Here is a 13,221-nt window from a genome sequence, read left to right on the forward strand (position 1 = left end):
CTACTAGCAGTGAATCAGAGCGCGTAACACACAACCTCTTCCTACTTCATCTTGAAGGAGTACTATGAGACTGGAGCAGATCATTGATGTAGGCAGAAATCAACGTTATCTGTGTAACGTAGGTTTACAATGACCGTCAGATTTAATTTAGTCTTCCAAAATAACCAGACAGGAATTTCTTTCAAAGCACTAATCCTAACAGCTAAGCCACCATGGCCTGAGTGCTCTATATGATTCCTGAACATTTTTTTGAAGTCTCTGAGGACTAACGTCAACACAGAACCCCCACAATTGCCTGCTAATACTTTTTTAACGACACAAGAAGGAACATCAACAGTTCTCCACGCTAGGTATCCTTTGGCCACCAGAAATGCAGTTGAGAGCAGACAGCTTCTCCCGCTGCAGACCACCAGGCTCTGTTTAAATTCTTGATCTTCAACAGCCAGGTTACCCGTAGCTCAGAGGAAAGCAGCCAGGGCCGGTGGAGCTGAGCCCTGTGCACGCCCACCGTGGGAGTTGGGGTTCACACGTCCAGTTGGCCTCGAGCACACGCTTGTGGGCAGTGGTGAACAAGGCAGGCAGCTGCCTGATTGCACTGGCGTGTTTGCAGTTTTCTTTTCGTCCAGTTTTGGGACGGGAGCAGGGCAGCCGGGGGGCAGCGCTCCCCACCGCGGCGGGGCTGGCGGTCCGGGTGGGCGTTCGCATCTGAAGCTTTTCACTTCGGTTTAGGAACCAAACCCGAGACCTCCCGGGCGCGGCGGCTGCGACGGGTGACGCTGCTGGGGACCCACCGCGGGGCCCGTTCTGCCTCCACCCGAGTCACGGCCCCACGCGTGGGAGGCGGCCGAGCTCATCCCCGGGGAAGGTGACCCGGGGAGCTGGGGAGGAGAAGGGAAGGCGGCCGCGCCCGGAGCGTCCCTGCCCGGCCCAGAGGCTGCTGGCCCTCCCGCCGGGGCGGGGACAGAGCGCGTAGATTCCCGGAAAGCCCCAGCCCCACTTTCGTTTCTGGCGTCTCGGGGCAGCGGCAGCTGGGGCGATGGCGGCGCCTTCGGACCCGGGCCTGGCGGCTCTGGAGGAGGAACTGACCTGCTCCATCTGCCTCTGCCTCTTCAGCAGCCCCGTGACGGTGCCCTGCGGGCACAACTTCTGCGCCTCCTGCCTGGAGCTCTCCTGGGCCGGGCTGTCGGGGAACTTCAGCTGCCCGCAGTGCCGGGCCACCTTCGCGGGCCGCCCGCAGCTGCAGAAGAACACGGTGCTGTGCCGGGTGGTGGAACAGCTCCGGGGCTGCGCCGGGGCCGAGGAGGAGGAGGGGGAGGAGGCGGCGGCGGCGGCGGCGGGGTGCGGGGCAGAGGAGCCCCCCGTCTACTGCGATAGCTGCCAGCAGGTGCCCGCCGTGCAGACCTGCCTGACCTGCACCGCCTCCTTCTGCCCCGAGCACCTGCGGCCGCACCAGGACAGCCCCGCGTTCCGCGACCACCAGCTCTGCCCGCCCCTGCGCGACCTGCAGCAGCGCAAGTGTCCGCAGCACAACAAGCTCTTCGAGTTCTTCTGCAGCCAGCACGGCAGCTGCATCTGCTCCCTCTGCCTCCTCGGGCACAAGCTGTGTAACACCAGCCCCCTGGAGCTGGCCAAAGCCAATGCCGAGGTGAGTGGCTGGCTCTGCCCCGGGGCTGGAGCCCCCTCTGAGGGACACCCCGGAGTGCCCCTTTGCTCCCCCGGGGCCTGGTGGGTCCCTGGGGGCTGGGGTCGTGGGCTTCGGAGTGCCAGGGGGAGGCCGGACCAAGACACGGACTGTAAATCTCATGCCGGGCCTTGGCAAACTGTTATCCGCCCTCCAGCGCACGCTTGAGCACGTCTTTGGAGTCGTTCCTTGTGATTTCCTCCTCTCTGCAAGATGGTGCTCCGATGGTCTGGGAAGGTGCTATCACAAGGTTGATTCCAGTTCCTGTCTGAGCTGGGCTGACCGGCGAGGCCTCCTGCCTCAGCGGTGTCGCTCCCAACTCGGAGCCTCCTCTGCTGCTCACTGCACAGGGTTTGCTGCGTGGCCTTACCACTGGCTGACCGAGGGACTGTAGACAGACATGGCTGCGTGTATGTTCTTATGAAACACAGTTATAAAAGTAGCCTAGGGAGAGCTCTAGCACATAGGTAAAAGCCAGGAGCAGGTTCTCCATGGACTGGAAGGGAAGGAAACCTGGCCTTTGACTCTTACAGTGCAGCTGAAAATCAGAGGGTAGATGAGTAAAGCACACTTGAAAAGTTTAGGTGGCCAAACTCTCATCTGTTTGACGAGCGTGTATACTGCTTACCCTATGAAGTCCTCCCTGATTTAGCTTAGCAGCATCTTGAACTAAAGGAATAGGTGATTCACACCTGAGCAATAAAATTCTCAATTAAAACAAGAGGGGTGAACAGTAGCATTAACCTAGCGCTAAAGTCCAACCTGAGAGCTAACATAAAGTTTATTCTTGGCACTGGGAACTGCTGTGCTGATGAAAGCACTCAGTCTTTATCAAGAGTGAGTCAGCAGCATGCGTCCTGCTGTTGAGAGGCAGAGCTGCGAGGAGGTGTTGTCTCCACAAGCCACACGTGTGCAGGAGAGTACTTTTACATCCTGTAAGATTTAAGAAGCAGTACGTTTTAAATCGATAGTACTTAATGCTTACAGGGCTTATTTAAAACTCTCTGTAAATACGATTCTTACTCCAGTAAGCATGACCCAGATGAGAGCGGACGTGGCTTCTCTGAAATACTTTCTGATCTTTTCTCTTGCAGTTGGTGCTGAAGAAGAGACTGATGGAGCTGTATAATCAGAGTGAGAAAGCTACTCGAATGATGAACGCTGTGAAAACAAACCAAAGCCAAACTGCTGTAAGTGGGTAACTACTCGAAATGCTGTCAGGTTGTTTGGCATACGCTGGCCACTGTCACACTGTACTCCTCTGACAATGGCTGCAATATTGAGATTGCATTGACAGGAGAAGGCGTTATTGGGAAGGAACAGAAAAGAGGCGTTTTGGCAGAGACAGACAGCTCTGTGGGAGATGGGAGTAACCCAACCACTGTGCAAGGTCTTTGTACTCCCGCGCGCTGACACACCCGACACGTAACAGGGCTCAAATCCCTCCTTTCCTGTGGCACCAGAAAGTACGTATCTGCGCAGCCCAAGCTAAAGGATTAGTGAGCTGAGAGTGCAGAAAGTTGGGATGTCCCTTCCCCATAAATTACAACAAATCCTTGCTCTTAGCTGATGATTGGGCTTGCCGTTTGTGCCGATGGCTGGATTGGGTACATCTACCTTGTACTGTCCTTTCTGAACCAAGTGGTAGAGACCAAGAAATTGAAAAGCTGCCGGGGTAGCACTTCTGCACTCCTCTGGGACATCTCTCAGAGGATCAGGAATTAGTGCCACATCTCGGAGGCAGAAACAGCTGTAGCCATGTAAGTGGGTGCGCAGTGTCTGAGCTCGCAGTGGCGCAGCCCCGTCCCGGTGTTGGTAACTGAGTGGCGCAGCTGGCCCGGCCTCTGCCCGGCAGCCCCCGCAACAGCAGTCTGGAGACTGACAACTGGCCGGATTTCTTGGCAGTAAATTAGTTTTCTTTCCAAACTACATAGAAATACATAGCTTTTCTATTGCCTGTTTCAAGTAATTGAAGCCTACGTGTTCCTCAAAGGCTTGGGTTTTTCTTGTAGTAGTAGTAAGCAGTACTTTGTCCACGAGCTGTTCTTTTAAAACCAGTCTGTCTGTTCTTGTCTGATCCAGGAGACAGCTTCCGTAAAGAAAGATTTGCTGAGAAGTGAGTTTTCAGAAATTAAAGCGTTAATTGAAGAAAGAGAAAATCAGACCTTAAAAATAATTGCAGATGAAGAAAAAAGAGTTTGCAATAAGTTTGATTATATTTACGGTATTCTGGGAAGTAAGAAGAATGAAATTCAGTCTCTCAGAGATCAGATTGAGATGGCACTGACTGAAGTCGACGATGTTCTGTTTTTGAAGGTAATATAACCTTTAGATGTGAATCCAATTCTTCCTGTTTCTAGCATGCGGAATCACAAAAACCTGCTGTGGTAGTCCTGCTCTCCAGACGCTTTCAGTAAAATGATAATGCAGTTGCGTGCAAGAACCTGCTGTAAAAGGATGTACTGATAAGTACACAAATATCAATGAAAGCCTGCTGAAATGAAGTGGTAACTCCCCCCATCTCAGCCTCTGCAGCAAGCAGAGGGGCCAGTGAGTGAGAGAAATCATCTCCATGAGGTGCTGCAGCTCCGTGCTGTGACCCTGTCTAATAGATCTTTCTCACTGCTTCAGATACCAGTTGAGAATTAATGCCTATGGGTTGCTACTGAAATTTTGCCATGGGTTGGGTCTGACTTTGAAGTTAAAGTTACATTTAAAGTAACTTGGTTGTGTTTTTCTGTCTGCTACACAAGGCGGTCTGCATGAGATCTTCTGTTTGTCATTTCAGAGAGCAACAGCACTGCAACGAACATCAACAAAAGATGCTTTTGTTCCTGTAATTGAAATGGACCAAAACTTGATACATTCCACTTACCAGTCTGTCATTAACCTTAAAGACATTGTGAAACTTTCAGTGACTCAGTGTAAGGAGAAAAAAGGGGAAGGTATTGTATCACTCGAGAACTGGTGTTTTCTGCCTTGGTTTTGAGCTCAAATGAGGGCTCTTCCCCCTCCAATCCAAATATCACTAAAAAAAATAGTGCAGCAAATACAGTTGGTTAATATAAACTGTGTCTTCCAACTTCTGCGGTCCTCCATATCCACACAAAAATGCTACAGTCAGGGCTAAACTAGGAGAAAAAATGTGCCCGTGTCTTCACTTTTATCTGTACTTGGATAAGCTGATGAGTATCATGATACTATGTCCTTCTGGCACAGCTCAGCCTTTATTCCTTACAGTAATTTATGTTTTTATTATGTAGCAGGGTTGGATGCAGTTAGGATGTGGATTTGAGGGGAGACATAAAACGTTTTAGAGTGATAGGACTATGGTTACCCAACTGTAAAGGTGCTGATCACGTAAGTCCTGTAGAACAAAGCCTACTTACCGGGTCAAGCAACAGGATCTTTTGGGCTGGGGCGTGGGTAGCTTCTATGCAGTTTCCATCTCTGCTGAGTGTTAAGTTCTGTTCACATAACTGAAAGATAAGATTGAAAAATGTCCTCGCTAAGGCATTACTGTTCTGGCAATACAAACCATAATGTAAAATATTGCCATTGCAGCAAAACTAACACCTGGGAAAACTAAGGCCCCTCCAGGGGCTCCTCCAAACAGACCCTTGGTTGGAAAAAAGCCTCTGGGACCACGTAAGTACTAAAGAACATCATCCTCTCCTAACTATGTTTTTTACCATTAAATAAGAATTCAAGCATTTACCCAAGAGCTGTTTGCTCTAGCAGTGATGCAGTGATTGTCTGTAGTGAGCACTTTGGCATGGGAAAGGGAGGGTGTTTTGGGCTATTTAGTGATGGATGCCTTGTGAGCTGTAAAGCAGCAAACCGCCCAGATGTGACGGCGCATTAAGCCTCAGCGCGCACCTGTAGTGGTGTCGGTGCAGGCCGTAAAGCAAAGCAGAGCCTCCCCACCCTCTGGTTCGTGCAGGTTTTTTTCATTTCTACTAAACATTTGTTGGCTTGTTTGATGGATTTGTATGTCTTGAATGCTGCTTACGAGCTGTTCGTGTTCGGGTTTGGGTTTTTTTCTTTCCTCCCCTCACAAGAGCATGCCCACAAAGAGAAAATCCTTCACCAGACTCAAGCCGCTTTGCAGCTGGACGTGGATACCAGTAAGCGGTGATTAATAGCAGCCTTAACACAAACGTTTTGCTGGCCGTGTCTCGCTTACACTCTAAGGCTGGGGTGATGGAGACAGTCTTTGTGGCAGGTTCTACCGGGGCCTTTCAGTGTTGTTTTGTCCAGATACAGGTATTAATGCAGCACTCCAGCCTGTTTGGAAGATATTCCACATTCTCTTTTTGAAATAAACCCAAGTGTTGAGAAACTACTTCTGTTACTTCCACTGAGGTCTTGACCCGTGGTCCTTTCCATTCACAAGTCCTGGGTGTGGAGCACTCAATGGGGTCTGTTGTGGATTGCTGTAACTCCTGTTAGAACAGATCTTCTAGCGCAGCAAAAAGCAAAGGAATACTCTATGTGCCTCATGGGAACAGGCTTATTACCACTTGCCCTAACACACTGCATCCTGGAGGACAGATGAAGCTTCTTCCTGGCTTCTCACCCTGTGAAATAGGAAGCAAATAATACGTTGTGCCTCATGTGTAGCTTTCCAGTATGGGTGTATTTGTACATGGCTTCAGCATGCTGGACTGTCAGCTTTATCTCCTGCTGCAGCTTCAGAAGAGCCATGGTGATGGTGTTACAGCTGGCATAGTCTATCAGTGGCTTTTCAGTCTCAGCAGAACTCACAGTTCACTTTTTTTTTTTCTTTCCCTCCAGAGGAGAAAAAGAAACCTGCTAAAGTTGGTGAGTCCAAACTTTCAACATACTTATTCTAATTTTTATTGACTGCTCTTAAAAAGATAAGTAGATGGTCACTAATGTTGGTGTATTAAGCAAAAGCTCAACTCTTGCTCTGAGAAGGCTCTTACTAGTCACTGTGAGAGCGATCAAGCACTGAAAGAGGTTGCCCAGGGACAGCAGGAGATTTTCAAACCTTAACAAGACTGTGAACAACCTGAGCTAATATTGAAGTTAACCCTGCTTGGAGCAGGAGGCTAAACCACATAACCTCTAGAGGTCCACTCCAACTGTGTGTTAAGCATGCAGGGTTTCTTCCCAACGGGATTAACTCTCTTTTCCTATGTCAACACAGCACCAGCCACGGGAACACCAAATGCTGCAGCTGCCCCTTCAACTAAAGAGCTTATTGACAGCTTTCTGAAGAAATCCAGAGAGGAGCTCTTGCAGTGTAAGAAAGACACCCAATGTTACGCTACTTAAAGATGACCTTTCTGCACTTACTGCTCCGGTGTTACGTGCCCTCTGTAGTTATCTGACAAAAATACTTTTGAGAGGGTTTAGTTAGCTTAATAGGTTATCAACTAGTTGTTACAAATGAAGGAAGTTTTTGGAGGAAAAGGAGGCAGGAGGTTTCTAAGTGGTTCTCTTGCCAGACAAATCAAATTTATCATCTTCGGTATTCATGTATCTTTATGCAGGTAAATGAAGTTTTCTCAGTAATGGCTTTGCTTTCCCCCAAAATGACTGCATTAGGGTAGCCTAGAAATACGATGTAACACACAATTTTTCTTTGAAATGAAATGCAGGCTTTTATGTGAGCCCATGATGGCTTGCTTAAGATGCTGTACCAGATGGTATACAATATGGTATACCTTTTGCTGCCAGTTCAGCAATCCCCTTTTTCTGCTGGCATATATTTGGGTGGTGAAAGAATCCCATGGGGATGCAGGAAGGAAGGAAGGAAGGAAACTTGCCCTCCATTTGCCTGCTGTGTAACAAAGCTGCAGTTGAACCTAGCAGCTATTTCTGTGGCCCTAAGAACTGCCTGCCCCGTGGAGGAGAGCAGAGCAGGGAGATAAACACACATAGGAACAAGTGCCTAGGCATGACGGTATAAATAAAAGTGCCTTGCTCTTCAGTACCTTCAAACAATTAATGTCATTGCAGATGCTGCTAACATCACGCTGGATTACAACACAGCTCATAACAAAGTGATTCTCTCTGAAAGATATACCAGGATGTCTGTCTCAGACACTCCCATGAATTATAACCACCACCCTCAGCGCTTCACCGATTGTTCCCAAGTGCTGGGGTTCCAGTGCTTCAAGAGAGGCATCCACTACTGGGAAGTGGAAATGCAACAGAACAACTTCTGTGGCATTGGCATCTGCTACGGCAGCATGGACCGGCATGGGCCAGAGAGCCGCCTGGGGAGGAACAGCAGTTCTTGGTGTATTGAGTGGTTTAATGCCAAAATATCATCCTGGCACAATGATGTTGAAAAGTGCTTACCCAACGTGAAGGCTACCAGGATTGGTGTGCTGCTCCACTGCGAGGGAGGGTTTGTGCTTTTCATGGCTGTTGGAGAGAAGCATAACTTGATCTATAAATTCAAAACCGAGTTTACTGAAGCCTTGTACCCTGCCTTCTGGTTATTTTCCAGTGGCACTGTTCTCTCTCTCTGCCAAATGAAACAGTAAGGTCTCGTATCTTAATGTAGTTCACCTAAGTACTTACATGTAGATAATCAGTCCTGCAGCAACTCTTTGTATGTCAAGTCTAAGAAGTCTTGAAGATTATTGTTTGAGATGAAAATTATTAGCTCTTTTAAGCAGTTTGGGAAATCTGCTGATTCTTTGGTCTGAATTACTAAAGCCTTTAGATAGTGATTTAGTAAAATGTTGATAGTAAAAACCGTGGTGAAAGGTTTTGCAAAGGCCTCAATTGTCATTCTAAAGGCAAAGTTACGATACGAACCATTTTGTGTCTTCTGTGGTTTGCTGTAAAGGATCCCCAGAATTCATTTTCAGGTCTAAACGTGTTTCACAGGTAGCCAGAGCGCCTTTGAGAAAGAAATAGGAAGAATTCCTTGAGAAATTCAGGTTCCAGGCTTTGAGATAGGTCTCAGTGTTGCCTTTGCTATAGGCAGACTGTTGTCCATAGTCAGGATTTGCAATGCACATGTTCTCAGTGTGTGACTCCGTGAGATGGTACAGAATGAACTATTAAAATCAGTAAGTTTATGGCACTAAGTTATAAAAGTCAGTATGACAAATCTCATCAGAATGGAAGTGCAGAGACTTAGAGTTGGTGCATAAGAAATGGTGTCAGAATCACCAGGAAATAAATGACATTGACTCAGAGACTGGGAATATGCCAGAGAGCCTTCAGGAAGACATCCCGCAGAGCAGTAGTGTGTGCCCTGTAATAGCGTAGCTTATGGGATGAAGCGTTCTGTCTCATCTTCTGACCCAGAACGTGCTTCACATCTTCACACTGAATGCTCTCCAATGGGGTGGGTTTTTCGTGTGCTGAGAAGTTCAGGGAGTGCATTTTTGGCTTGCAGAGGGAGCATAAACGTGCTGTTCGCTTAAAGCAGGGTCTGTTGTAGTAAAGCTTTTCCTCTTTGTGAGGCAGGATATTCTCTGCTGGTGTATCTTTAGAAACTGGATTTCCTACACGTTACTGTGACTCTGATTTGAGGAGTCTCAGGACAGTGTGCACAGTACATAGAACACACTGCTTCCTCTCTGCACGAAGCCTGCAGCCAGGTGGGTCTTTTGAAACGTACAGGGAATTAGCACAAAGGAGAATATACTTCCATTCCCACTGGAATGGGTTTTTAATTCTCCTGGTGTTCTTTGCTTTGGGTTGTGGTATGTCTTCAGAAGTCCTCGCCATGTACAGAGGAATCTGTACTTCTGCATTTCTTACTTAGAATTTAAAACAATCAGTAGGCCGTCAAGGTATTTGGATCTCATAGTTATTGGGCCTGTACCTTGTCGACGCCTCTGGACTTACCATGCCAGCTCTGATTTCTTGGAGTAGCCTGTGAAGAACAGGGAAGCCCACACGAGAAATTTCCTGGACTTTGATTTGTAAAACTTCCTCTTATGGGACGTGGTGAAATAAACCACAAAGCTACTGCTGGCAGTTTAGAAGGGAATTGTTAGATGGCTCAAAGGAACCTCTGTAACTACATTTCACATTAGCCAAGTGCTTTAGAGAGAGACTTGCAGGAATTCAGGCTTGGTGTCTCTATTTTTACTTGGTTTGTAAACTCTCAGTACTTTGTCAAGGATAGCATAAGTCTGATAAGACGCTTCCATTTCTTTGGCCAGAATAGGATACGGACTCAGTGGTGGAGCTAAAAGTGCCACGGCTGTCTTTGGAATAGTTGTAGTATCTCAAGGGCCTCAGCTTTCCAAAGCAGAGTCAGCACTACAACTACCAAACTAAGCAAAACACTTCAAAAGGTGCAGAAGGAGGATGTGTCCTGGTAGGAGCCAACAATGAATGCAAAACTCTTCCCCTCCCTCCCCCCGCACTTCCAGTTTTTCAGCAGTGAGGGACAAGAGCAGTTTCCTCAGAAATCCCGTCCCTTCAGCTGCTTGGCTGTCACACAGGGCTGCAGCTCCGCTCAGTCGAGCGCTGAAGGAGCGAGTCCTCTGTCCCCTTGTTCGTGGGGGGGAAGTGCTCCTGCGGTTTGTGCAGTGCAGAAAGTCCATGGATTTGTAATGCTTGGTTCTTCACTTGAAAGGGGTGTCGATACTAACCTCTAAGTCTATGGGCTTCCTTAGCCATAGTCTGGAGCGATACTCAAGCAAAGTAAAGAGGAGCTTTTATTCCGCCACGTTGGACAAGGTGGGATTCTTTAAAAGTGACACCGGTGTATGACCAACAGTACATAACACATAAGGTGTTCTGGATTACCCCGGCAGTGAACCAAGCCTGCCGCCGTATTCCTGATTCGCTCTTTTATTTGTTCCCTTTTTGTGCTATGAATGACTAGAAATGATAGAATGAGGTTCTGTTAACTTGGAATGAAATGAGAAATATGTAAATGAATTGCTGCATTTCTGAAAACTGTTGCTTTGGTTAGCTTCAACTGTCTTGGATATATCAAAACATTGGTGTGATAGAACATTAGAAAAAAAATTAGTTACAGCATACATAATGGTTCAAAAGCCTCTTCAACACAACTGAGGTGTTTTTACTTGGCCAGTAACTATCAAAGCTGTACTGATTTTAAACAAAACGTAGATACAAGCATATGTTTTAATTATAATTCTCCTTTTAATACTATAAAGAACCCAACTTACCCAGTCTAAAAAAAGAACTAATTCTGCTGTTGAGAAAGTCATGAGGATGTGGAATGATTTGCATATTAACATACAACTGACAGTAAATAAGCAAACTTGCCCACTAATCTGTTTAAATCTTTTCTTCAATTAAACATATCAGTAAAAGACTACAGTTAGAAAAATAAATGCTTACATAACTATAAACCTGTTGATTGTACTGATAATCAGCCATGTACTTCTGTATTTATACTATATGTTATCACGTACGGATGTATCAGCTAGACACGCCTGTCAGGGCAGTAGACATAGATTTTTATGCCATCTGTTTTTTGACTGTGCCTGTAACTGGTTTAGAGGTTGTCTGTTGCTGATCTTTTCAGCTGTAAAGTGAATGAATTGTGATATTTTGAACTCAATAAATATTCTTGGTAAACCCTAACTCTAAATATTTGTTCTGTGCTCAAAGTTGAAGCAAGCAGTAAGGCAGGCAGAAACAAAGACGCCATAGCGTGCAAACAACAGGTCTTTTACGTATAACTCACTGAGTTATACGAGAGCTGGGCAAAAGAGAAAAGGAGGAGAGCTGCACAGGCTGTGGTAACCTCTGGACTGTCAAATACCATCCTAAATTATCCCCTTCACCTGAGCTCCACACCCTTTGCCAGTGACGCTGCAGCCTGGCAGAGGATGAGGGGAACACCCTGCCCAGTAAACGAAACTGGAGACCTTTTCGGGTAAGCGAAAACGTGGTCATCAGCTAGAGGAAGATGAATGACTAAGGACCCAGTATGCATAATAGGATTGCCTAAAAAAGCCTGAGGCGATGGCCAGCATCTGCCAGCTTAAGTTATGTTCTGGAAGTAGCAATGAGCGATGATTCCTAATGTTACTCGGTGAAATCAGACTAAAGGGCTTTGCAAGGTGCTGCCTCCCCGTGGGGCAGAGGAAAGCAGCCCAGCAGGGAGCTGCTCCGCTGGCTCAATTAGACTTCCACCAGTCAGGCAAGGCAAAGGCACCTGCAAAACAAGTGACAAATTGACTTTTCCACTTAAAGTTCTCCAAGTGGGTCAGGCTGAGGAAGGTTTTGGGCTGAAGAGCTCCCAGAGAGTCAGACAACGGTATTGCTTGATCAGCATGGCAGGTAGTACAAAAACTAGGAAAAGAAAAATAATTTTCATGTCCGCTAACTACTGCCAGTTTGGCCTCAGTTTCCAAAGACAGACAAATAGATATTTTGAGCCTGCGTAAACCTGACTGTGACTGCAGCCTGGGTCTTGAGCAGGTACTGAAACCCCGGAGAAGTCAGCATCCTCATTACTCGTGCAAGGTCTGCTTTCTCACTTGCTAATGTAACTTCCTCTTGATTTAGCTTTATGATCACTTTTTCACAGCAAAAAGAACTACAGACTTGGGACTCCAAATCATATTCTCTGGGAACATACGTGAAAATGTTTATCAAGATGTTTCCTAATATTCATTTCTCTTCCTAAAATAAATTGTATTTGGCTAGTGTTTAACAGACTGTGTTTCTATACCTAGTTCTCTGACTCCCCCCCATCTCTTCCCCCCCTTCCCGATTCCCTCCCAACTGAGTGGCTGCTGCTTCTCAAATAATCAATATGTCAGTTAAAAACATGCCACGGTGTGGTCATTGTATGACTCCTATTCAAAGTTCATGTCATTTAGACTTTCATTGGCAGCTATTTTGTCCCATTAAAAAGTTCAAGACAGTAATTTGTGAATCTTGCTCAGCCAAGTAGAATTGTGGAGAGAAAAAAAAAAAAGGAGTTATTTCAAAAGTCAATTAATTGTGGTCTGTCAATGTTCCTCATTCAGTTTTTTCCCTAAGCCTTGTCATGGGCTCACATCTGTCAGCCCCGTGTTTCCCAGGCTGCTATCGGATGCCGTTACATTGAAAATAATGGGTTTATTCACACCATTTATTGGACTTTGTGTGGTAGAGACATTTGTATATCATTTTACGGTGTAACAATTCCATTTACATAAAATATAGGCAATTATGTGAGTCTGTCCAAAGCACTAGGGGAGGGTGGGAGAAGCCACCATTAAAATAATAAAAGCTAATTGAAAAGAAGCAGAAAATTTAGGTGAAAATGCCATCATGAGCAATTCTTGATCTTAAATTAGTTTAACAGAACTTTAAGGAGGCAAGTTAGTTGTATTCGGTCGCTTTAAACTCCTTAATGTTTTTCAAGGTAAGAAAAGAATTTGTACTGTTTACAGCACCTATGTTCGAGTTTAAAAATCAAGTAGTTCTTTGTGGAGGAAGAAAGGGGTTCTTTGCTTTAGGGTTAGGTTTTTTCCCCAATTTAGAGAGAGTTTCCACATTTGTCTGTAAACATCACTGCTGTGCCTTAGAAGCCTGATCCTGCAAATCCTACTTTTATTCTCCTG

General features: G+C 46.3%; 1 protein-coding gene across 2 annotated transcripts; it reads left to right on the forward strand.

The window, feature by feature from the left end:
* Positions 1 to 1,004: 1,004 nt before the first annotated feature.
* On the forward strand, positions 1,005 to 11,245 carry TRIM25 (tripartite motif containing 25). Of its 2 annotated transcripts, none has more exons than XM_054846659.1 (8): positions 1,005 to 1,645; positions 2,776 to 2,871; positions 3,764 to 3,997; positions 4,470 to 4,626; positions 5,246 to 5,329; positions 6,479 to 6,505; positions 6,855 to 6,950; positions 7,670 to 11,245. In XM_054846659.1, the coding sequence occupies exons 1-8, from the start codon at positions 1,037 to 1,039 to the stop codon at positions 8,200 to 8,202; spliced, it is 1,836 nt and encodes a 611-aa protein (XP_054702634.1). In that variant the 5' UTR covers positions 1,005 to 1,036; the 3' UTR covers positions 8,203 to 11,245. The 2 variants fall into 2 exon arrangements, with proteins under 2 accessions (XP_054702634.1, XP_054702635.1); XM_054846660.1 differs by having other exon boundaries at positions 4,470 to 4,605.
* Positions 11,246 to 13,221: the final 1,976 nt, after the last annotated feature.

The sequence above is a fragment of the Grus americana genome, chromosome 18 (assembly GCF_028858705.1).
Source record: "Grus americana isolate bGruAme1 chromosome 18, bGruAme1.mat, whole genome shotgun sequence".
Taxonomy (NCBI): domain Eukaryota; kingdom Metazoa; phylum Chordata; class Aves; order Gruiformes; family Gruidae; genus Grus; species Grus americana.